General features: G+C 49.1%; 1 protein-coding gene across 7 annotated transcripts in view; it reads left to right on the forward strand.

The window, feature by feature from the left end:
* The window catches only part of EXD3 (exonuclease 3'-5' domain containing 3), a 254,749-nt gene that overhangs the window by 46,658 nt on the left and 182,034 nt on the right, over window positions 1-26,057 (forward strand). For 3 of the 7 annotated variants that reach the window (XM_053961997.1, XM_053961999.1, XM_053962001.1), the window contains exon 1: window positions 9,531-10,747. In XM_053961997.1, the coding sequence (XP_053817972.1) occupies window positions 10,711-10,747 (37 nt within the window). In that variant the 5' untranslated portion in view covers window positions 9,531-10,710. Of the gene's footprint in view, window positions 1-9,528; window positions 10,748-26,057 lie in introns of those variants that run through there. The other 4 variants (XM_053962005.1, XM_053962004.1, XM_053961998.1 and 1 more) reach the window with 3 other exon arrangements.

Below are 26,057 nucleotides of genomic sequence, written 5' to 3' on the forward strand. Positions count from 1 at the left end.
TTGCCAGTTGTTCAGATGCCAAATCATTTGGCAGCCAAAAATCAGATATCCCTGCCCATGCCTAAAGGAGAATAATATGTTGTTTCTGACATTTGTATTATTTTATGGGTCGATTCACCACTACTTAAAGGTTTTTCAAAAGGTGTTTAAAACTATGCATAAACTGTAGTACTTTCCAAAAAATTAGAGCATGATCATTGCAACTCTAACTACAGCTAGTAAGAAATCGTACTGAGAAAACACAAGCCTTTCAGGTAAATAATGTTTGTGGATGTGGAACAGTCCAAAAGCTGGGCAAGACCGCATTTTTCTCAACTTCTGAAGACAGTGGTGGAGACATCTGTAGCTACTGAAATCTCCTGATCTGAGCAGATGTTTCACAGTGACTGTGCATGTCGCTGCTCAAAACACTTGTGAAAATTAACCTGAGCCTTTGAACTGGAGACTCTGTTCGCCAGTCTGACCCAAGTGTTGGGGGTGAGGCAGGAGGAGGCTGCAGGGTAAAGCCTTTCCTTGTGCATTGTAAGGAGAACCAAAGGGCGAGGAGGAGGCTGCTGGAGACCCATCTTCCAGACATGTGGAAAAACCTGGCTCCCTACCCAGGAGCTTCAGGAGTGGTTTCTCTGTGCCTGCCTTCCAGGAGTGCTGCCAGGAGAACAAAACTGCAACTTTAAGACTCTCCTTATTTCCTCCTTTAGCATCATTTTCTACAAACTTGATTACAAACCAACATCCCTTGTAAAAGCCATTTATGCCACCATAGGTGATCTTGTTAATCCCACTGGTGGCTTAATCAATCACTGCACTCAGAACCTGCTTCCCTAGCCCTTTATCTCATGAATAAGCTTAGAGAAGATCTCTAGATCTGAGCTTAGAAGGTCTCTAAGCTTGTTCAGAACATAAATCATGAGGAACGACTACCCATGAAGGAGTTTTGAAAGAAATTTATTATCAGGCATGGTGGAGATAACACTGACATGGCTTGGGAAGAGATAAAAAGTCAGTGCACAGTGTGTGGTGAATAATGTGACTTGGCTTTGTCCTGACCTTGTGGGATTGGACATTATTCCTGCTCTCTGGCAGAATGTTGTTTCTCTCGCTGTGGGTGTGAGTGTGAGGAAGTGTACAAGGAGAGTGTGGTGCAGGTACTGGCTTCGTGCTTGACAAAGTCTTAACTGAATTTGATAAGTAGCCTTAACTGACCTTGAGGTCATCTGGTGACGACAGTGAAATTAAACTTTTTCAGGAAGAACAAGGGGGAACAGAGACATTGCATGGGTGTCAGTCCCCCAGGTGCCAGCGGGTGGGATTGCTCAGGACAGAGCTCTTTCCAGAGGGTGGGGAAAACAAAGCCACCAGTGCATTGTAAGGCATGATCTTGTAACAAGAGCTACTGATCAAGGTCTCAGACCAGCAATCAGTCATCCCTTAATTTATATTCCAAGTAGCAGTCAGGATCTTCAGCCACAACAAAGCCACTGTATCCTGCAGCTGTTCAGCCATCACCAGATGTTGCAGCTGATCGGTGCTGCAGCTCCTGCTTCTCCACCCTCCCTGTCCTCCAGCATTCCTCTCCTTGCTGCCATCAGCAATGAGGATACTCCCTGCAGGACAGGGGAGGACTCAGGGCAATGATGTGGGCAAAAGGCAAACAGAAATGAAATAACAGGCAAAACTTACTAAAACAAGCTTGTTATTGACCCTGTATATCAGATCTCAGGGAGAAAAAACTCAGAAGATCTGAGTTAAACGTGACAAGAACCTGGAAATGAAAACACCAATAGCATGTGGGACTTCTGAATTCTTGCACAGTTTCCAAGCAAGAGTAGCAGTGCCTGGGAGAAGCAAAGGAGCTGCCCATGCCCCTGAGGCTGTGGGAGCTGTGCAGGCTGCCGGGCCGGCTCCGCTCCGGCTGCTGAGGAGCTCCTGGCCAGGGCGGAAGATGAGGAGCTGCAGACAGTTGGGGTCTGAGGGATTTGCTAGTAACAGGGAAAACAGAGGAAATGGTGATTTGAGAGGAAATCCTTGGATTATTGTGCTTTGATTCATGGTTAGACATGGTCTGGAGTGAAAGTGATCAAGGAGGAATACTCGCAGTGGAGCTTCAGCTCCTGTGAGTGAATCAAAAGGCAGATAGGGAGAGAAACAGATCAGGATGGAGAAAATTTAGCAGATTTCTAAAATTACTCATCCATCCTATAAAAGCTTTTTGTTTAGTGTTACATCTGCATCTGGAGGTATTCAAGCAAAACCCTGGGGAGAAGGAAAGCTTCAACACTAATAAAAATAAATAAAAAGAAGAAGGCGGAAAAAAGGTACTTTCATCAAAGACAAACTTTCCTCCTTCCCTTCTTCTCTAAATGCCATGATTCATTAAATTCTCTCTGTTTCACCTGGGAATTTGCTGGAGCATGTGTCAGTCAGAAGGTGATTTCATTTACTTTACTTTTACCAACACACCTGTACTCCCAAACCTATGTAGTGGGGATGTGACTGCAGAGTGTCTGTGGGTGATCCCTGGGGATACCTCCAAGGTGTGGGATTCATCCAGAGGTAGCTCAGCCCGTGTCCCCATGTCACTGCTCTGACCCTGCCCAGCAGCTGCACTTGGACATTTGTACCTTGCTGTGTGTCAGCCCAGAGCTCAGTGGTTTTGTACAAATCCTTTCACCTACTGTTCTCATTGATGAGCCAGAGCTGCGAGCTGAGCCCTTGGGCGGGCAGGCGCCCAGCCAGCTGTGCTGTCCTGGCAGGGCAAAGTGTGACAAACATCTGGCAACATGAAGGCTGCAGCTGCCATGGCCACTGCTGCCAGAGCCTGTCCAGCCAAGCCTTTTAGAAGTGTCAGACTCTGGAGGATGCTTCATGCTTAAAAAAAAAAGTGAATATGCTTATGAGAGATAATAAAGCTTCCTCAGCGATCCAGGAGGGAACATTCAAATGCTCCATGAGAGAGCTCTGGACAGATGTTGGTAATACTGGCTTAACACTGCTGCCTAAACTTGAAATCCAAGTCCTAGGAGCAGTCAAAGTGTCTGAAGAACTCACACTGATGCAACCCTGGCTATGTTTGGGAAGTGCTAAAGTCCTACATTGAGTCCTCAGAGGAGTTGTGCTCACAGTGTTAACAAAGCTGTTCTGGGATGGGAAAAAAGCAAGCCAAGTAAGCTCTTCTAATGTGAGAGAGCTCAAGATCCTGAGACTGAGTTGTCAGCATTTAAAGTAACTCTGCTGGATCTCCTTATAAGAAGGATTTACATGTTACTATTACAATCACCCTGATTATTTAATCCCCTGACATTTTAAAGTTTTCCAAATTTTTCTATATTATAGTGGTTTTCAGTGGCAGCCAAAATTTGGAATAAAACTTATGAAGTGTCTTCAACTGAGCTATTTTTCTTTTTGCTGAGAATTTTTGTTTACACTTTGATTCTGGCAGAAATCCTGCATTTCCTATTTCCAGAGTTGTTCCTTGTTTTGTTTTGGGGTGTTTGTTTGTTTGTTTGTTTGTTTGTTTTTGGGTTTTTGTATTGTTTTGTTTTTTATTTGTTTTTGTTTATTTGTTTGTTTTGTTGTTGGTGGTTTTTTGGTGTTTCTTTTGTTTGTTTTTGGTTTTGTTTTTTTTTTTGGTTTTTTTTTGTTTGGTTTTTTTTTTTTTTTTTTTTTGCTTTGGTGGTGTTTTTTTTTGTTGTGGGTTTTTTTTTTTTTTGAAGGTGAAATGGTCCTTTGAGATTCTTTCTTCTGAAGTGCAGACCCTTTGATAGGCTAAGTATGGCCTGCATGGGTTTGAAATAGCTCTTGAAAGTGCTAGTCTGTTCAGCAGCTGAGCTCTCTCTGCCTTAACCAGGGTGTGCTGTCACCTCCTCACAGCCTTCCCTACAGAAGAAGCAAGAATCAGAAAAATGCAGACAATAACAAGACTGAAAATCAACCTCTGAAGTTAACACATCCCAAAGTATCAGGTTTCTGTTTCACTGCTGCCTGTACACAGAATTTTCTGTTCTTGGTGTTCATTATTCCCCGGGAACCTTCCCATGCAGCACAGCAGGGTCAGCACGCTGTGCCTTGGTTCAGCAGGGTGGGTGTCACTGGTCACAGTCAGCACCTTGGGGTGTCTCTGTGTGACACACTGGGGGCTGGACACATGAGACACATGACCCAGGTGTGTGTGGTCACCTCCCTGTCCTTCCTCGGTGCCAGGTTGCCCTGGTGGAGTGGGTGGCACAGAGCCTCTCTGCCAGGCACAGCTCCTGCGCTGTGCTCAGGGACAGGGAGGGGTCACAGCTGCTGTGTGCCACGGGTGGCGTGGACAATGCTGAGGGAATCTTGCACCAGGAGGGCGGGACTGGAAGGGTTCAGACGGTTCCCTTCCAGAGATGATTCCCTCAGGTGGATGAGGGCTCCCCTCCCAGGTAGAAACCTTTCAGAAATAAGGGAGAGGATCGATGCTGCCTGCGGGGAACTGGGTAGTGCTGGGAGATGGAAAGGACGATGAATCCCAGGGGGTTTAGGTAACCTTGGGGTTTAGGTGACCCCGGAGGACAGGAGAGTAGGGCATGTCCCTGTGCGGGGTGTGCGCGGTTCGCAGAGCAAACCCGGGGCACAAGGGCCTGCTGGGATCAGTGTAATTTTACAGAAATAGCTGAGCAGACAGATAAAACATATTAAGCTCCGAGCTATATTCATGCAGCAAAGGGAGCCCGGCCCGGCGCGCGTTTGTCAGCAGAGGGTGCCAGAGCCCCGCGGCTGCTCCGCGCACCGGGGAGCGCACGGGAGCGCACCGGGGAATGCACCGGAGAATGCACGGGGGAGCGCACCGGGGAATGCACCGGAGAATGCACCGGGGAATGCACCGGGGAGCACACCCGAGCCCGAGCCCGCCGAGCCTCCGGGGCTGCGGCACGGCCAACGTCACCCCAGCGGCAGCACGGTCCTGGCAGCGCTGCCCGGAGCCACTCCGGGTGTGCTGGTTGTGTCCAGGCTTTGCTTTCCAAGTGGCTGGAGGTGATTGATGGGTTGAAAGAGTGAAATGAGCAGGGGGAGCTGGGTCGTGGAACTCTGCAGGCATGCAGGGAGATACATTCTTTGGTATCCAGGGCTTCCTCCGGGGCTTCCTCCAGGGCTTCAGGTTGTACTTATGCCCTTGGGGTCACAACAATTTGCTTATTGATGTTAGGAACTTGGACAGGAATTCCATGAAAAATACATTCCTGTCAAGCTGGCGGGCTTCACCACGCTGAGGGGATGGCCTTGAAAATCCAACAAACTTTGACAGACATCTGCTGATGTTTTGTCAGCTGCTTTCCAGTTTTAATGTCCAAGCTAATGAGGCAGAGGGTGTTCTCTGGAGCAGTGTGGCTCTGCTGGCTTCTGCCATGAGTGTTCTGCTTTGAACCTTCAGTGCTTCAAATGAATCTTATTATGGCACGAATGGTGGGAAATTATTAAATTGCTCCCATAAATTATCAAAAGTCAATAATAATTTAATAAAAATTCCATTCAAGTGAAGTGATCTCCTTAGAATAAGCTCCAATCAAATGAAGTGATACAGGAGGCAGGGTTGTGTCCTGGCCCCTTTGCTTCTGTGGTGCCAGTGGTCCTGGTGGTGCTGAGCAGCCCTGTCCAGACAGGAGCTCGTGGAGCCCTGCTGGTTTCAGAGCCCTGGAGGGGAAGGAACGTAGCCTGGGGTTCTTCACACAGGCCTGGACTCATGGCAGGCACTGGCTGAATGCTGCCTTGAATTTTCTTTTTTATTTTTTGCTTGTGTCAGTGTTTTTTTTTTTTCTATATCCTTATCACAGCAAAATGAAGTTTCTATTTCTGAGTAGTTAAAGATTTATGTGATAATGGGAAGTCTGTAAAATTAGATGGAACTGCAATTCACATTTCAACCTGAAATGCAGAGAGGCTGCAGCCTCTTCATCACTTCTGCCTACTTTGAAAGAACATATACTACAGACACAGCTTCTGAATGGGCTTGGGAGGCTGGTCATTTGTGACACATTGCAGCCTGAGATTCCAGAATCTAAGCAAAGATTTTGAGTAGTGTAGCTTAGCTGGGGCATTGTGAAGAATGAAGTTTGTGTGAAGTTTGTGAAAAATTAATGCTGGGTTTGTAGCTGATGGGAGTTAAATTGAAGCTAAACTGGGTTTGAGTACAGAATCCAAAGTCTGTAAAAGGCAATGAAAAGGCACCCATGATCTTCAGAGGATGCTTTTGCAGGCACTCCTAGGACTACAGCTCCTTCACCCATCCTAACTCATGTTTTTTCTGGGGAGGGTCCATGACACTGGAAACTTCAGAGCAATGTGCAGCTTCCTCCCATGGGGCAGCTCCCATCTCTGCTCTGTGACAGGTCTAGGAGCCAGGGAATGGCTGGAGCTGGGCCAGGGCAGGTCAGGCTGGAGAGCAGGAAAGGTTCTTCCCCCAGAGGGTGCTGGCACTGCCCAGGCTCCCCAGGGAATGGCATGGCCCCGAGGCTGCCAGAGCTCCAGAAGCGTTTGGCCAGCGCTGCCAGGGATGCCCAGGGTGGGGTTGTTGGGGGGTCTGGGCAGGGACTGGAGCTGCACTGGGTGATCCTGGTGGGTCCCTTCCAGCTCAGGAGATTGCATGGTTCTGTGATATCTTTTTTTAGCTGTGTATGCCTGTATGTTCTGTAACACCAATGCAATAAAAGGAAGGTCATAAAAATGTGAAATAGGCTTCAAAATCCCCGTATGAAGACACCTACAAATAAGTACTGCTTTGTAGTGTTTGTTTTCTTGTTTCTAAATATTTAAGTAACTCTCACTTCACATTTTCAAATATTTTCCATACCCAGGCAGAATAGAAACCTTTTTTGGTTTAGGGATATTTTCTGAGGAGAGATAAGATTTTTATATGGGCACTTCACCACGTTTCTGAGCATTAAGGGAAGCATCAGCTCAGGCAAATCTTGAGATACCAACCCAGAGCTAATCCCATGGAGAGTTAACAGACTGTCAGGAGGGAGACTTCCTGCTTTTCCCTGCATGAGTCAGGAGCACCTTGTTCACTCCAGCCCAGCAATGGCCCTGCTTGAACTGAAATCACTCAGAAGGAAACCAGTGGCCCCCTGTTCCCTGTCTGGCAGTGGCTGTGGCCTCAGCTGTTACTGAGGAAGCAGAATGACAGCTCTGTTCACACCATCCCCATCCACCTGGGGGTTGCTTTGACTCTGGGGCAGGTGTGAGCTGCAGGCAAGGCAGGTGTCAGACATTGTCCATCCATCCATCCATCCATCCATCCATCCATCCATCCATCCATCCATCCATCATCCATCCATCCATCCATCCATCCATCATCCATCCATCATCCATCCATCCATCATCTATCCATCATCCATCCATCATCCATCATCCATCCATCCATCCATCCATCCATCATCCATCCATCATCCATCCATCCATCATCCATCCATCCATCATCTATCCATCATCCATCCATCATCCATCATCCATCCATCCATCCATCCATCATCCATCCATCCATCCATCCATCCATCCATCCATCCATCCACCCATCCATCCATCCCTCATCCATCCATCCATCCATCATCCATCCATCATCCACCCATCCATCCATCATCCATCCATCCATCCATCCCTCATCCATCCACCCATCCATCCATCCATCCACCCATCCATCATCTATCCATCATCCATCCATCCATCATCCATCCATCCATCCATCCATCATCCACCCATCCATCCATCATCCATCCATCCATCCATCCATCCATCCATCCCTCATCCATCCACCCATCCATCCATCCATCCATCCATCCATCCATCCATCCATCATCCATCCATCCATCCATCCATCATCCATCATCCATCCATCATCCATCCATCCATCCATCATCCATCATCCATCCACCCATCCATCCATCCATCCATCCATCCATCCATCCATCCATCCATCCCTCCATCCATCATCCATCCATCCATCATCCATCCATCCACCCATCCATCCACCCATCCATCCATCATCCATCCATCCATCCATCCATCCATCCATCCATCCATCCATCATCCATCCATCATCCATCCATCCATCCATCCATCCATCCATCATCCATCCATCATCCATCCATCATCCATCCATCCATCCATCATCCATCCATCATCCATCCATCCATCATCCATCCATCATCCATCCATCATCCATCCATCCATCCATCCATCCATCCATCCATCCATCCATCATCCATCCATCATCCATCCATCCATCCATCCATCCATCCATCCATCCATAGCACGGTGTTAGTCAGGCTGACTGTGTGCACCCTTAGCTCTTCTGGCTGGAATACAAACCAAAGCAGTCCTGCATGGCACCAGCCATGAGCTCGACATCACTATCAAGAGCTCGACAGTGACCACACCTGCTCTGGAGAAAAGCCAGCATGCTTGGAGAAGCAGCTTGGCAGCTCTTTGCAGAAACCTTTTCCTTTGGCTGCTCCATGCAGGGAATTCTTTGAACCAAGCAGTAGACACTCGTGTCAGCATTTGCCTTCTTGTGGGCCATCACCCACCCTGCACACTGATCACAGCATCCTGCAGGACTGAGCACGTGCAGTTACCTTCTCCCTCTGGACACACTTGATTTAAACCTAATGGAAAAAGCTACAAACTGGATCCTGACCCCAAAAATAGCAGGCAAGGAATGAGAGAATAGCCTTTTGAATGGAGAACAATGGAATTACATTTCACATTAATTCCTGAATTAATCTCATATGATGTCAAAAAGTGAGGCTTGAGGGATTTCAGGTCATGTCAAGGTCAAAAGAAGCCCCAAGGAGAAATTGTGACTTTTTTTTACTGTTCAAAGGAATTGAAGTGTCTCAGTGAAGGTGTCTTCTGTTGAGAAACTTCTACTGTAGTAGAAGCCCCATCTTGGGGCTTGTTAGAGCTGCTCTAGATCTGGGTGGGACCCCAGGATGCTGCTGAGAGGGAGGCTTTGGTTCCCTGGCCCCCAGGAGTCATCAGGTCCTGCTGGAATTCCCATACAATGATATTTGAAGAGGGTGCCCTGAGATCCAGTCCAAGCTCTGCCATCTGCCCAATCCTGTGTTTGTTGGCTACTGTGGTGGGGTCCCGTGGGACACAACCTGGAAAGCCAGTGCTTGTGAATGGGGAAATGCTTCCCCTTTGCCCAACTGCTGAGCAGAGCTAAATTCTTCAGAGTCCTGAATCATGAATCTGCCATTTCAGTGGGTTTGTGTTTTTTGACAAATCATGGATGAATTACAGCCCTTTTTGTTTTCTAGGAGACCAATGGGATAAAGTGTGTTTAGGCTAAAACATATTTGTTCCAGTTTTGGTATCTTCCCCTCATACATGCCCTGGGTTTTTTTTTTTTGGTTTGTTTATTTTTTTTTGTTTTTTTTTTTTTTTTTGTAGGTTTTTTTTTGTGTTTTTTTGTTTTTTTTTTTTTTTTTTTTTTTTTTTTTGGTTTTGGTTTTTGGTTTTTGGTTTTTTTTTTTTTTTTTTGGAGCTAAAGACCTTAAAGAAAGTGAGGGCCCTTTGCTTGCACAACATGTTAAGGTTAATTCTGAGCCTCTGGATCATATCCACAGCTGCTTGCACTTGGCAGATTTGCTCCCAAAGGTGACCCTCCCACTGCCTGCTGAGAATCCAAACCTTTTGAATGGCCCTGAGCGACATACACCTCGTGTTAAACATGGGGAAGAGACTTCCAGAGTCACAGATAATCTGTGGAGAGCAGGAGGCTGTTCTGGGAGGCCATCTGGATGCACTGCTTGCTCTGTGTTGTGTCCTGCTCCCTGGGGCTTGCTTCCACTGCTCCACAACAAACCCAAGGTGCTGCTGTGCCTCCAGCCAGTACAGGGACTTCAATCACTTGTTGTTATTGCCTCTCTGTTTGTGTTTTTCTAAGCATTTGTGTTCCACCAGCACACTCAGAGTGAGTGCTCTCGAGGGGGAATTTCCTTCCTGGTAAACAATCCTGCAGTGTGATTCAGCAGGAAGGATGTGGTGGTTAAGGCACTGGACTGGGATTTGGGAGACAGGAGTTCTGTTCCCAGCTCTACCACAGTCAAGATGTGATGATGAGTGGAAGTGCAAGCAAACAAAGAGGAGGAGCTGTGTAGCTGTGACAAAAACACACTTTCACATGGCCTGTTAGTCCAGATTGGGGTTTGGTAAATCTGGGGTTTGCATAGAATCATAGAATCTACTGAGTTGGAAAGGACCTCAGGATCATCAAGTCCATCTCTTCACCCTGTACAGGAGTTTTGTTTGGCTACTCAAGTGAAGACATTAGGAGACATTAGGGACTCCTGTTTGTGCTGTTCAAATCTGGAACTCAGTTTATTCCAGGAACCCAGCTGTGTTTTTAACTCCATGTTGTTTTACCTTCCATGGGCTTTCAGATGCCACTTTCCAGTGCTTCTTGGTTGACTCGGTTCAGTTTCCCATTGCATTCTCTGATCTTCAGGCACATGTCCTATGGCTCCTACACCAAGTTGTACATGCATGTAGGTTCTCCACTCTCCTGCTAAATTCAAGGACAACAGACCACACACAAGATATTCTCTTTCTCACACAGGGTGAAGCTCCTACAGTTTGACAGTAACTCTACATTTTCTTTCCAGAAACAAGAGCTTGGGCTGCATCTCTGCGTTTAGACCTCCAATCTCAGCATCCTGATCTGGTGCCGCCTTTGGGAGGATGAATCAGGACAATTACTCAAGTGATCCGCCCATGGGTGAGTTTTCATTCAGCATGATTTGCTTTCCATTTATTTTCTTACTGCTATTGGAGAAGAATGCTGAGTCACAGATAAAGCAAAACATGTGAATCAATGCCAAATTGCATGCCATAAAGATTATTGGATCTTTGAGGTTTCCTGTCCACATCTGGATATCAACATTCTTAGAATTCTAGTCCAGGTTGAAAATTTTTCTAGCAATTTTTTTCCGGAAGTTCTTACCAGTTCAGAAGAACACAGGGGTTTTCTTACTGTGTTAGACAACTCATTCTGCTATTTGCCTTAACTTAGTTTTCTCATTAATTGCTTTGGTGATTGGTTACCCTTTGCAGTAAGGGAAGATGTGCACACACCATTGTCAGGTATGTTCCATCAAGTCCGAGGGTCAGGGTCCCTGCTGGAGAGATTGGATAGACAGGAATTTGTTACTTCTGGCTCAGACCTGCCATAAATTTGCTCTCTTCTTCCATCCCCATCTTTGGCTGTGGGAGCTAACCGAGTGCTGCTGGCAGTTTTTGCTGGGAGAGGCAGATGCCAGGGGCTGTGCCTGCAGCCTCCCAGGCTCTGCTCAGCCTGGGCTTTTTTGGAAGTGTCAAGGGGCATTCTTAGCTCTGACGTGAAGGCTATTTTCTGACAGTTCCCATTGTTCCCCACTCTTTGTTCACGAGTGAGGTCTTTTTGTCTGAGGTTTTTGTCAGAAACAGAGGCTGTTAGGAGAGCTGTCTGCTCACAGGTTGGTGGAGTTTTCTTTTGTTGTTGAGTCCTGAGAATTTCTTCCTTGCTTTTACAGACTCACTTGGGCAAACTTGCCCAGACAAATGAGGGGATTGCTGGGATCTCCCCTTGCTGGGCCTGCAGGGAGAGGGGTCCTCAGAGCCGCCACCTGTGTGCCCTGCTCTGGCTGTCCCAGGCCACATGGCTGGGGCAGAACAATTTGGGGTTCTGAACATCTGCCTACACTAAAGCCCTCGCCATTGTCCATAGATTTGAATCTGGGGCTCAAAAATGGAAAATTTTAGAAAAATTCCTGTGGTAGCATGAAATATCTATTCTCTAATACTCAGCATGTACTTTTATTACTGTGAACAGGTGATGATGACACATCAACATGTCAAGGAGATTCATGAATCATCCACAGAAGGACCTAGAGGCTGGGTTTGGGGAAAAAGACATTCAAGTCTCTGTAACATATCCTGGGTGCTCGTGAGAAATGTCTGCTCAGAATATTCAAAGATTGCTCATTGCAGCCTTATTTTTTGTAGGTGTAATAAATGTTGTGGTTTGAGTTTAGCTCCACTCTCTAAAACAGGCACAGGAATGAATCTGTCCTGAGGAACTCCTTTTCAATGTATGACTTATGTACATTTTACACCTCCTGTTGAAGTGCTTAGTCCTGGTTGCTCTTGGAGTCAAGTCCTGGCTTAGACAGGTGTGATCGCTGGTGATTTATATCCTGACTGAGGATAGGGATCTTCCAGTCTGGACCTCCATTTGTTCAGCTTCCGGCACCACCTATTGAGTTTTACATTGTTGGTTCATTTCATTCTCTGAGCTGCCACTGGAGCTATACTTAGAGAGGAAGGATATTATAATCTTGTGAAAGATTAAAATACTGTTACTGTAATCCAGCTGGAAGGGGAGACCTTTTCTCAGGGTGAGAGACAGCCAAGGTTTTTCCCATTCTGTCCTCTCCTTATATGCAGGAAGGAAGTACTGGCAAAGGCCCCCTCAGCTTCCTGACGGCTCAGGAGCGCATTTCCAGACACAGCCCCCTCCACCATCCATCACCAGCCTAGCCAAACAATCGCGAGGGGAAAACACCCGGCTGGGATAAACACCAGGAGCACAGCCTGGGGCACAGCCAGGAACAGCCTGGGGCAGAGCCTGGAGCAGAGCCTAGGACTGAGCCTGGGACAGAGCCTGGGGCACAGCCTGGGACAGAGCCTGGGGCAGAGCCTGGGACAGGGCCTGGGACAGAGCCTGGGGCAGGGCCTGGGACAGAGCCTGGGGCACAGCCTGGGACACAGGCTGGGGCAGAGCCTGGGGCAGGGCCTGGGACAGGGCCTGGGACAGAGCCTGGGGACAGAGCCTGGGGCACGGCCTGGGGCAGAGCCTGGGGCACAGCCTGGGGCACGGCCTGGGGCACAGCCTGGGACAGGGCCTGGGGCACAGCCTGGGGCACAGCCTGGGGCAGAGTCTGGGACAGGGCCTGGGACAGAGCCTGGGGCACAGCCTGGGGCACAGCCTGGGGCAGAGCCTGGGGCAGGGCCTGGGACAGAGCCTGGGGCACAGCCTGGGACACAGACTGGGGCACAGCCTGGGGCAGAGCCTGGGACAGGGCCTGGGCCAGGGCCTGGGGCACAGCCTGGGACAGAGCCTGGGACAGGGCCTGGGCCAGGGCCTGGGGCACAGCCTGGGACAGAGCCTGGGACAGGGCCTGGGACAGGGCCTGGGACAGAGCCTGGGGACAGAGCCTGGGGCACAGCCTGGGGCAGAGCCTGGGGCAGGGCCTGGGACAGAGCCTGGGGCACAGCCTGGGACACAGGCTGGGGCACGGCCTGGGGCAGAGCCTGGGACAGAGCCTGGGACAGAGCCTGGGACAGGGCCTGGAACAGAGCCTGGGGCACAGCCTGGGGCAGAGCCTGGGGCACAGCCTGGGGAACAGCCTGGAGCATGGCCGGGGGCACAGCCTGGGGCAGAGCCTGGGGCACAGCCTGGGCACAGCCTGGGGCACAGCCTGGGGCAGAGCCTGGGGCATGGCCGGGGGCACAGCCTGGGGCAGAGCCTGGGGCACAGCCTGGGGCAGAGCCTGGGGCATGGCCAGGGGCACAGCCTGGGGCAGAGCCTGGGGCACAGCCTGGGGCACAGCCTGGGGCACAGCCTGGGGCAGAGCCTGGGACGGAGCCTGGGGCACAGCCTGGGGGCAGAGCCCTGCAGCCCAGCACCAGCCAGCTCCTCTGGGCCTGGGCCTGGCAGCAGGCACTGCACATTTGCTGTCCTTCCCTGTATCATTAAGTATCTTAATAATCAAAGTTCCCCTTCAAAGAAGCATCTCAACAAATGAGAAAGGGATGAAGGGAGGCAAAGGACTGATGTTTGCTGAGGAGCTGCTGTGCTGGCAGGTGCTGGGGCCTGGGGCCAAGGAGGTGCTGGGATGCTCTGGTCTGCAGAGCACCCTGGGTGATGTGTGGGTCACTGTGGGTGCTGGGACAAGACAGAGCTGTCTGTCAGCTCTTCAGGGCAGTGCTGAGGCAAAGTCATCTGTGATGCCTTAAGGAAGGAGGAACCAAGTCACGTGGGGGCCACACTTTTGACTGGATCAACTTTGCTTCATAGGGTTCTCTCCAAGAAGAGGCTCAGAAGTGAACTGGGATCTTTTTCCCTGTATCACCGCTTTTGTTTAAATGCTGCATTACAATATTTGGGTTGTATTTTCAGATCTATCTGCTCTGTAACCTGTCTTTAACTATTCCTTCAACCAACTATTTGGGTTTATATTTTTTAGTATGGCTCTAGCAAACCTCACAAACCTTGAGCTGGGAATTTCTCCCTACAGGTACCTGAAGGGAGTTTGTAGGGAAGTGGTGGTTTGGTCTCTTTTGCCCTGTGCCAGGGGACTGGCCGAAAGGAAATGGCCTTAGTTGCAACAGGGGAGGTTCTGATTAGATATTAGAAAATTTTTTTCACTGAAGGAGTGGTCAGGCTCTGTGCTGACTACCTGCAGGAGCACCTCCTCTTCCCAGCCAAATGTGCCTTTCTGGGGTTCTTTCGTTCCTTCTCCTCTGTTTCACATTTTTATTGTCCTTTGTCTGGGCTTCCAGCAGGCATGGGGCGGGCAGTAAGCTCCTTAAATGCCTTTACAACACTCTGCAGGACAGAAATAATTTTTTATTTAAGGTCTATAAAGAATGCAGGATTATGGAACCCTCATTTTAAAGCTGAAGGTATTTCTGCAGTGCTAACACTTATTTTCAAATCTATCAGAAATGCACATAAGCAACAGCAAGTGAAAAAGAAAAGAAGGTAAGAAGTTCCTGGGGATGGGATGGATAATAAACAGCAGCTCTGGCTGCATGATTATGAAAGCATTAACCCAAAAATTTACCCATCTGGCCTAGAGCTAGAGAACAGCAGGTTTCCCCATGCTCAGTGCTGGGTGTAGATGCTGGAGGTTGAAGCTGTCAACTTTAAAATAAAAAAAGCCAAACTCAGCAACTTGGTTTCAGGTCCTGCTGTAGCCCCCAAGTCCCCAGCCTGCCGGTGGCATTTGGTACTCTCATTTCCCTGTTTGTGAGAGCATTAACCTTCCCCTTTGTGAAGCTGTGTGACTGTACACGGCAAAGTGCTCACACTAACAGCATGCAGCATTTTTAAATTTCCTTCTAGAAAATAATTGATTGTGTGTTTGCTTGTCCTGGGCATCCTGCTTGGAAGGAGGCACCACTCGAGTGGTCGGGTGTGATTCTGCTCAGGTCCTTCACGCACTGATCCCGTCCTTATTTCATTCACCGAATGATGCACTGTGACAGCAACGGGTTAAAGGAGAGACAGGACTGTGATTTTTTGGCAGTGTCCCATGAAGTCCAAGAATGCCAGCTGGAGATGAACCCACGAGCAATGAGGGGAACGTGGTACCCTAGAACAGGACCGGATCCACTGCAGGCACTGAGGGGGTTGTGTCAGGACACTGGGCTGGAAGGACTGGGAATTCTCAAAGAAGGGAGAGCAGGCAGGGACTGTCAGCCTGTCCTGACATGTGGCTGTTGTGGTTCATGGCTCAAGGGAAGTCTTGGGACTGCCAGAGTCTTGGAAAAGACAAAGAAATAGGCTTGTGATAGTAAGTGCTGTTTGCCCAGGGATACAAAAACACCGTGTGCCTGGGGAGAATGATGTTTAGATTAGATATGTGGCCGTACAGCAGAAACTGATGGATAATGAAGGAGTTTTCCAGGAACTGCCTGCTGGTCTCTACATTCCTCTTTGCAAAAAGGCATGGAATATAACAGCTGCTTCCACCCACTCTGGTTCTTTCACATAAATCTAGTGAAGAAAAGGGTCAAGTTAAATCCAACTGTCCCAAATACCTTCCCAAACCCCAGCAAGGTTCAGGTAACAAGCCTTGGTGGAAGAACATCCTATGAAATCCAACAAGCACTAGTTATGAGAGAGACAGGAGGTGACACTGTCCTGAGCCCAGGACCACAGTGCTGCCACTCAGTGCCCAGTACCATGCAGTGCCCTGGGAGGCTGCAGGGTTCCCTGCACCTTCTCGTCCTGCTGCTCATCTCATCCCTGGGCTGATGTGCTGTGTGCTCTGGGGGAGCAGGGGCTGCCTGCAGCACGTAAGCACAGCTCTCCAGCCCAGGTGTTGGAGCACAGCCCTGCCCGTGTGTGTGGGCAGGGAGGGACTCATTTGTGCTGCAGTGGGAATGGGGAGCAGTGGACACGTCTTGCTCAGAGGCTGCAGCAGGGTTTGCTGTGTGTGATTGTGCCTTCTTTTAAATTAAACTATTTTGCAAGCACTTCCTTCCTGCATTTCTCAGAAGGAGGGAGGGGGGTGTGCAAAGAATGTTGAACTGCCTTTGACGGAGGAGGAAAACTGAAGAAAACAAGAGATGCAATCCTAACTACTGACCTTTTACTTGAGCTTGGTGATGTTTTTCAGCAGCAGAGCCTCTGGGGAGTAACAGCATCCTCCTTGCTATTGTGCTGCCTGCCCAAAAAGGGGGCTAAAGTTCAGCTTTTATGATGTTCTCACTCTGGGCTTGTGGGAAAAAGGCCACATTCCCTTTCTTAGGTCATACAAGTGCAAGAGATGACAGAGTCCTACAGTCTAACCCCAGGGCAGGAGGCCAGTGCAGAATGGGATTGGGATAGACAGCTTGGTAAATACACTGCCAGCTTTTTCTCCTTATAGAGAGTCACAGCAGGTGGGAGGGTAATTTACATTGTTAAATTAAAAGGCACTGATTTATTTTATGTTGGTGTGTTATTGTTTCATAAGAGCACATGGGTTGCCATAACTTGTGATGGACTCTTGCACTTTATTGTTAAATCCTCCTTTTCCACTTTGGTCAACAGTTACTGGAAATTAACGTTATCTACCAGGGCAAAAACAAGAGGCAAATAAGCATAAAACAAAATCCCAACCTCCTCCCCAGCAAACTAGAGGTTTTCAGGGATCCCTCCATAGTTTTGAGGACTGGGATTATTGCAGTGGATGTTCTGAAATGGTGCTCCTTGGCCCTCAAACTGTTCCCTGTGCCTGGGGCCTAGAGAGACACCAGTCCCTTTGCTCATGGGTCCTGATCAGGGTCTGTGTCTTTGAGCTGCCACCTGGTCTGACTGTCCCCCTTCCCTCTGCCACCTCTGGTGTTTCTCTCCACTGAGGTTTCCTTCAGCCTTGCTGAGGTGTTGTTCAACAGACACTGAGCTGGTGTTTCCACACGGCATGATCCTGGCTGTGCTTTCTGAAATGCAGGGTCTGGGAGCAGAGGAGCTGGTTCTGCCTGGAAAGGCTGCCTATCGTAAGGATAAATTCTGTTCTAAAATTACAGATACTGTTTTAAAGTTTCTGTAAGGCATACTGTTTAAAAAACAAATCTGGATGATGCTGACATCCACCTGTGCATTGGCACCAGTCCTTTGGCAGTGCTGGTGACTCTGCTCCAGGGGCTCAGGGTGCTGATCAGCTTATGCCCCCCCATGAGCAGCAAGCTGAGAGATCCTGTCCTGGGGCTGATGTATGAGTGCCTTCAGATGGAGTCTTGTCTTTTGCATGGCAGAGCACATAAAACCTTCAGGTCACTGAAGGATCGGTGTCACTGCCTGATGTGCAGTCAGTACTGCAAGTTCTGTGTGATAAGGAAAGGTGTGTGTTCTGGCAGAATGGAGCAAGTGGAAGTGCTGACTGATCAAACAGCTGAATCACAGCTGCAAGAGAAAGGTCTTGCTCCTGCCCTTCTCTCTCGTGCCGTTGCACCCAGTCCTGGCACATGAGTCACCTCTTTGCTCCTGTGCTGCTACCTTCGAGCCTTCACTGAGTTGCATCAATTCCCTGCCCAGCAAGAGCAGATCTGTGTTTTGGCCAAGTTAATTTTCTGTGGAGGTGAAGCAGAAGGGCAGCTCCAATCTCTGCTCTCTGGGACACGGACAGGAGCCAGGGAATGGCTGGAGCTGGGCCAGGGCAGGTCAGGCTGGAGAGCAGGAAAGGTTCTTCCCCCAGAGGGTGCTGGCACTGCCCAGGCTCCCCAGGGAATGGGCACGGCCCCGAGGCTGCCAGAGCTCCAGGAGCGTTTGGCCAGCGCTGCCAGGGATGCCCAGGGTGGGGTTGTTGGGGGGTCTGGGCAGGACAGGGGCTGGGCTGCGTGATCCTGATGGGTCCCTCCAGCTCAGGAGATTCCATGATTCTAATGAGGATGACTCACTTTGTTTTTGGACAGCTCATGTCCTGAGTAAAATGTCTTGGCACCAGCCAGGCGATGCAATGCAGCCAGGTATTCATTCAAAGTGCTCGAGGAAACGTGCAGACACCAAGCCCACCTTTGGGTGGCTGTTTTAGGGGCACAGACGTGTTGGTGTTCCCTCCTTACCAGGGTACCCCACCCTGTGGCACGGTGAGCTGTGTGACTGTGGCCAGAGGAGGCAGCTCACCCACCTTGTTATTTTGGATTTGATCTTTGACATTGAGCCTTGCCTTTGTAGTGACCTCCAGTGACTGACCGTGACACATGGCAAACACAAATACCCAGTTACCTGAGTGTGCAGGCAGATGTGTGGGTTCTGAAGGAGAGAAATGAGGTGCTTGGAGCCTGTCAACTCTGGCATTTCTGCTTATTCACAGTGAGGGGTGGAGGGAAATTAAGCCTGAAGATGAGGGTGGTTTGCTACAGACAAGGGATTTGGACCCGTGACGTGCAGCCCGGGGCAGTGGCATTCAGATAACACCTGAAGTGTGTCTGGTCATGGCAGGATCATGGGCCCTGAAGATTAATATTTTTCTGTCTTTCTGGCTCACAAGCGTTGATTTTCATATCTGCGAGGACTTTCCCATGGCACCCTGTGGTGCTGTGTGGTGCAGGTCCTGGCTATACACTCCTGCCCCACTGTTCCTGTCCTCCCTCACCCAGCACGGAGTGGCTCTGGTGGCTGTGGAAGATCCACCATCCCTGCTGGCCCCCTGGAAGGTGCCCATTTCACAGAGCTGTAGGCTTTGGCTCTACACATCACTCATTTAACCTTATTTAATTTTGGCTAATCTGAGAATGGATCTCTTTTCATTTTCTGCTGGATGCACTTTACACTGAACTATACAGACATTGGTATGGAGAGGAATTTGTCTAAATTGTTTGTTTTTCCTTGGGAAAAAAGAAATGGAGATTTATTACCAGTTTTCCCTCCCCAGGGCTCTCCCTCAGCGAAGCCCTGCTTCGGTGGCAGAGGTTTGCAGTGAGCTATTGGCGATTCAGCACGACAAAAGTTCACACAGTTCAGGGCTCCAGCAATTACAGAGGAGCTTTTCTTGGGATTTTTAAAATGTCCTAGACACAATTAAAAGAATTTCTCAGCAAGGAGAGTGCAAGCTGGGGACTCTCCGGCAGATGTAATCACTCAAGGAAAACTTTGTTTGGCTTGGCTGGGCCCTGCCTTCGTTCCACGCTCTTTCATCCCACCACCAGGCTTTGTCTCAGTCTTTACAGTGTCTCTCTGTCTGTCTTTCCCTCTTTCCATCTGCCCCACATTCCACTGCAGGCTGAATGGGACAGCCTTAACCTGGCTACTTCCAAGACAAACAGCAAGTCAGATGGAAAAAGGGGGGCGTTTGACTGTCAGGAGGCTCCGTGGTCACTCACTTCCTAGAATTAAAGGCTGGGAGTTGATCTGTAAGCCAGCCAAGCCAGAGACAATGATTGGGTTCCCATTTTGTTCCTTTGATACTGTCTTAAATATGTGCAATGACTGGGAAGACAAAATTTGCATAAAGCAGAAATCCACTTTCTCATACAGATCTGTCCTACCCTGTGTCCTCCAGTGTGGATGGCACAGGTGGCAAAGCTCAGATGCCTGCACTTAGAGAACTGAGCTGTAACAATTCCTGGCTATGATGGGATAGTTTTGGTAGCCACATTGATGGGATGGGTACAGCTGGAATTCCGGTGTTGGGCTGCATGTGAGTCACGTCCAGCTCAGGAGGTTTTGTGATTCTGTAAATCAACAGGAGAGATGCATTAGAGCCACTGTGACCCCAGGTCAGTTCCAGTATGCCCAGCCAGGCCCTGTTTTTGTGCCATGGCTTTGCCCAGCCTCTGGACAGGGGTATTGCCTGTCCCACGTGTGACAGGGGTGTGAAGGTGTCTTCCCCACTCCAGAACCATCCCTGGACAATGCTGCTGTGCTTTTTGGACTTGAGATTTTCAGCTCTACACCCCAGAGTGCTGCTGGGCTGTACCAGCTCGTGATGTTAGACAGCATATAATTATTGAATGTGTGGTTTGCAGGTTCTGTCACTGATGAAGCTGGGATAAGAAGTGGGCAGATTCCCTCTCAGGCACTGAGGGACATTTACAATTCTGCAAAGTGCCTCAGGTTGGGTGAGAGGCCTGAGAAGCGCCTGTGAACTGGTGCTTATGGGCACAGAGCCCTTGAGAGCAGCCTGAGCTGTCTGTGCAGCCCCAGGGCTGTGGCAGCCCCCCACCCTCTGTACCCACCCCCCCAGTGGGCCCCAGGCAGGGCTTGGGGTGGCAGATATCACACACTGAGCTGACTCTCTGCTTTCATTCAGCGCTGTAACTCGGTACCACACACTAAAGAGACTTTCCATTGGTATTCAGGGCTCATATACCAGCTCTGCACGGTTTCCTGCAGCTTCCAAGGGAAAAGACTTTTCCATGCATAATTTAATCACGTTCAGCACGGCAGCAGTGGGATTTTTTTTTTCCACAGAAAGTCTATAACATCTCATTGGTGAACTCCTATACTTTGAGAACTCACAGTGCGCTTGCTTATCTCGCTCTCTCAGATAAACACCTCTCAGCATCCTGTTTTTCTTGTGCCATATGAACAGGAAGAGAGCGATTGTTTGAGATGTGCGTCAGTCAGAGCTGGAACCAGGCAGCCCCTTACCCTCCCCATCACCATGGAAACCACCAAATCCCTTCAAACACATTGATGCTGAGCTGACAGGTATCCTGGATTTTCCACTTAGCCTCCCCAGAGCTATGATTTTAACATGCAGGACTTGTCAAAAATAGGGGACTTTTATTTTATCTAGGAGGTGCAGCTATAAATTTTGGAAGGGAACAGCCATCACTACTTTTGTTGTAAGTAGTAGTGAGATCTTTTATTTGGCCCTGGATTTGGTACTAGGAGCATTGGAAGGGCTCAGAGGCAGCTCTGCAGTCAGTGGGAGTGTGGTGTGAGGGACTGGGCAAGGTTCTGCCTGAGCCTTGTGCAATGTCTGCAGTGTGTCCTGGAGAAGTGGCTTGAGCCAGCCAGCCTTGGGAAAAGCATCTGGCTGTTCTGCAATCACTCCAGGGTGACCTGGAGAGCTTTGTGTGTGGAGAGAGCAGATTTAGCATTTGGATGTGATTGGAACTGTTCCTGGAACCTCAGGGTGGGATTTTCAAAAGCTGCAGCAGAAATATGGCTGAAGAACACATTGTTTGAAGGTTCTCATAATGCTGAGTGTCAGTGCTGCTCTAGTGGCAGGTGTCCCTTCCCATGGCAGGGGAGTTGGAATGAGATGATTTTTAAGGGCCCTTCCAACAAACTAGTCTGGGATTCTACCAGAGATGGAGTTTTAATCTCCCACTCTGAGATGTAATTAGCCAGAGGAAGAAGGAGAAATTCTTTCAGTTTAGGGGTTTAACCATTGTTTTATTTAACATAAGCAAAGCAGCAATTTCCCTCTGCCTCTGGAGGGCTTGGTTCAGCCTGGACAGATGGGTCTCCTCCTCTTTGTTTACCCAAGTAAACATGTCACCATGGCCCCAGGTGCCACATCTTTGCCTTTTTTGAACACTTGCAAGGCTGGTGACTCCCCCACTGCCCAGCACTCCTGGCTTTGCCCAGGGCCTGGCTGGCTCAGGACCACCATTCCCACTGACCTGGGGAAGGGAGAGGCCCTGCCCCATGCAGCACCTGTGCTGCTGCTGAAATGTGCTCAAGGGAGGAACTGGCAGAAGAAAAGCTGGGAATGTCCTTTATACAAGAATCAAACTATTGTTACTGTTCTCAAAAGAAAGTTGGATGGCTTCAAAATATGTACTACAGCTTTTTAGAATTACCAGGTGGATTTTTTCATAGAAAACTACTTAGGACACACCATTAATGTTGTTAGGTTTAGAACTTGGGGATTTCCAGAGATGTCTGGAGGCAAAAAAACAGATATCATTTTAGCTCTGTGATAGTACTCTGGATCTGATGATTCTTTCCCATCCTGTGCTTGAGTCCTCTGGGGCTGCTGCTGTTCCTGGCAGTCTCAGTCTCTTACATAATTAAGAAGTTTCCCCTTTTATCCTGGACAATATCAGTTTTCTTCCCATTGCAGGGTTGATAAGTTTGAAAGAAGAAATGGTTAGTTTTCTGGAATGCTCTGTTAGGTGTTTTTAAAGTGAATTTCCATTTCTATGAAAGTGCCATTAACTCAGTGTAAGGGCATTAGCTGGCACCCTGGCTGTGACAGATCCTCCGGTTGCTGGCCTGAGGAGGTTGGCAGGACAGTGGGATGTGAGGAAGGGCTCATTCCACGGCACTGATTGTTGTCCTCCTTCTGGGAACGTGGCCACTCGCTCCTCACTCTTCCCTCAACACTGAGATGGTTTATGGGAACAAAACCTAATTCTCTTCATCACTGGAAAAATGCATGGAGCTGGTGCCTGAAGGAAGTAAGGGTAGCCTGGCTGAATTTTTGAAGGAAAAGAAAAACTGTAAGATGAAACTGTGGACTTTGTTTAAACAGTTTTGAACACAGGAGTGCAGACCCTGGTTTGGTAAGGATGGGGATCCAGCCAGCTCAGGGCCTTGAGCCACCCTCTGGCTGTGCCTGGCCATGAGGGTGGAGGGACAGGTGTAAAATGGGAAGGGAATGAGGGACTGCAGTGCTGTGCTCCCCTCCCCTGTCCTGTGCCAGAGATTGTCGTCCTGGTGCCACAGAGCCCTTGACACTGAGCTTAGAGCCCCTTTGACAGAGGAGGAAACCATGTGAGAGCATTGACAAGTACCTGCAAAAGGTTTATGATTGTTATATTTTAAAACTTTTATGAAGTTGGATTTCATTAACTGCCTAGAAAGCAACCTCTTGGTGTTATTTTTAGAATTGCTATTTCTGTACAGATTGCTGCACTTCTTGTCCAGCCAGGGTACACTGAAAGCATCACCAAATGACCTCTTTGTCTGAGGTGATGTCACAACTTGTTCAGGGTGACAGTGTGGGACAGGCTCCTTCACTCCTGGGCAAGGGAAGTTTCTGCTGCCCAGGCTGGGTCATCTGGGCACTGCAAGGATGTCCCAGAACTGGGTGAATCCTTGGTGAGGTTTCATTTTTATTTGTTGAGTTGGCACCAGCTCTGAAGGGCACCCTCTGCTCCCGTGCTGGGTGTGTGCCCAGGTGTTTTAAGGGAGGAGATTCTGCCCCTCTGCCCTGCTCAGGTGAGACCCCACCTGCAGAGCTGCCCCAGCCCTGGGCCCAGCACAGGAAGGACCTGGAGCTGCTGGAGAGATCCAAAGGAGGCCATAGAACTGCTCCAAGGGCTGGAGCCCTCTGCTCTGGAGCCAGCTGGGAGAGCTGGGGGTGCTCACTTGGAGAGGAGAAGCTCCAGGGAGAGCTCAGAGCCCCTGCCAGGGCCTGAAAGGGCTCCAGGAGAGCTGGAGAGGGACTGGGGACACAAGGGATGGAGGGACAGGACACAGGGAATGGCTTCCACTGCCAGAGGGCAGGGCTGGATGGGATATTGGGAAGGAATTGTTCCCTGGGAGGGTGGGCAGGCCCTGGCACAGGGTGCCCAGAGCAGCTGTGGCTGCCCCTGGATCCCTGGCTGTGCCCAAGGCCAGGTTGGACATTGGGGTTTGGAGCAGCCTGGGACAGTGGGAAGTGTCCCTGCCCATGACAGGAGTGGAATGGGATGGGCTTTGAGGTCCTTTCCAACCCAAACCAGTCTGGGATTCCGTGGTGATGTTGTTGCTCAGGTGTCTGTACGCTCTGGGACAGAGAGGAATATGGATGTTCTCAGGGCTGATGTGGGGGGCGGAGGAGGAAAGCCCCTGTTTGGAGCACAGGGCTGGGGCTGCCCTGCCGCACAGAGCCTGGGGAGCAGCTCTCCAGGCTCTCCATTGACAAAAAGCACTAAGAAAATAAGAGGCAATGTCACTGCCTGTTGTGCTCAGCCAAGCAAGCCTTCTTTTTTAATGAGAGTGCATTTTGTTTGATCTCAGCTTTTTCGGGGGGAAATGATGAATTTTAGCCATTAGGAAAACAAAAGGCATGGTTATTTGTAAGGATTGTTTTATAAGAAGCATATGTGTGCTTTATTATTCTTGTGCTTTAAGTGTGGGGATTGTTTTCAGTTGGGAGGCTGCAGTAGAAGAATGTGAACTTCTGACTCACTTAGAGATCAAGCATGTATCAGCCAAATGCTGAGGGTTCCTATTATGTTTTCATAACTCAAATTTCTCAGAATGGAAAGGATCTCACTTGCCCTTAGTTAGAGAATGATTTTTGTTACCATTGAGAAAGGCTGGCTTCTTTTCTAGAAAAAACTTCTCATGCTTTCAATACACTGTTCATTTCCCTTTCCCCCCTCCAGCAGGGCAGTTTCTCTGTGTTCTGCCTGTGCACCTCATTCTCCCCCATATTCCTGTTTAGCTCCTAATTCTGCCTTTTCAATAGTGATGTAGTCAACAGCACAGACCAAGGTATGGCTTCACAGAGTGGTTCCAGGAAAGTGTGGGTTCAGCTAATGGCACCTGAGGAATTCTGGCTCTTGTCTAGAATAACCCAGTGAGGAACATGAGATGAGTATTGACTGCAGAGCCAGATGCTCCAGCCATTCTGTGGTTGTGTGCTTGGTGTAAGCTTATGCAAGGGTATTAGAGAACACACAGTCAGTAGGACTAATTCTGATACATTATTGCATGGTGGCACATCATTAACAGAGCAGTTCCGGACCAGAGTCTCATGGAGGAATCGCTGGTCTGTACCTTGCAAGGTGCATCACTGAGTTAGAAGTTTCTGTTAAACCAAGTCTGTCTGGAAGATGATAAAAAGCCACAAAAAGATAAGCCTCTAGAAAACTGACCTCCTCTCTAAAGTGAAGCAAAATATTTCCTGCTGAGTGAAACAGCCATCTCAGTAGGATTGGAATAAAGCTTTGCCCCTGCTCTCAATACAGGCAGAGAGCTGGGCTGGGGTTATCACTCCCAGCTGACTTTTCCATCTGGCCTATGAACAAAACATAAACTGGTTCTGCAGTTCCCAGGGATGCCTGGCTAGCTTGTGGCAGTGTGTTAGGTGATGTGACCCCTTTATTTCAGTACCAATCCCAGCTGTGGGAATCTTCATCTGCTGAAGAGAGGCTGCAGGGGCAGGCGATCAGGAGGTGGCTGTCGTCACAGGGCTGGAGAAACAGAGCAGTCACAGCTGGTTGAAAAATGGAGAAATGTGGAACCATTCATCTTATACGAGATTTCTGGTGACTGAGAATGAGCTGATGTTCAAAGTCAGGTGACTGCAAGTGAGGAACTCAGAGCATTTTGGGATATTTTCCCCTCCTGTCTGATGTAGATCCTCCCAGTGGTTGCATTAGTGCAGAAGGGGAATCCAAATGTGTGGATGAAGAGCTGGAGGAACAAGTAAGAAATGTCTTTCTTTCCCTTGGTGAACCTGGGCTCCCAGACCTCCCCAAAGTCTCTGTCTCTCATGTTAATATTGCAGGGGAGGTGTGTGGTGTGAGGAGCTAAGGACTGTGGTCGCTGGTGTGGTTCCTTCCCTCCCGAGATGGGAAGGGCTTGGTGCATCTGAGTTCAAAGCTGTGTGGATGAGAAAACAGCAGCTGAAACTGGACACTGAGCCAAGGCTGCAGTGAGCCAGACAGGCCAAATAACGAAGGACTCTCTCCATCTTCTTGCTTCATTTCCTTGCTGCTAAATGTGAGCTCACCTAAATGCACAGTTAGACATTCTTAAGCATATGTGCCTTTTGTGGGAGGCACACTGAAGGAATGGGTTACTGGCATGGGGAGAGAGTCTTGGTGCTCTGGAAATGGTGTTAAAGCAGAGCAATGTATTGTTTCTGAAATGAAATAGTTTAGTG

The sequence above is a fragment of the Vidua chalybeata genome, chromosome 21 (assembly GCF_026979565.1).
Source record: "Vidua chalybeata isolate OUT-0048 chromosome 21, bVidCha1 merged haplotype, whole genome shotgun sequence".
NCBI lineage: Eukaryota > Metazoa > Chordata > Aves > Passeriformes > Viduidae > Vidua > Vidua chalybeata.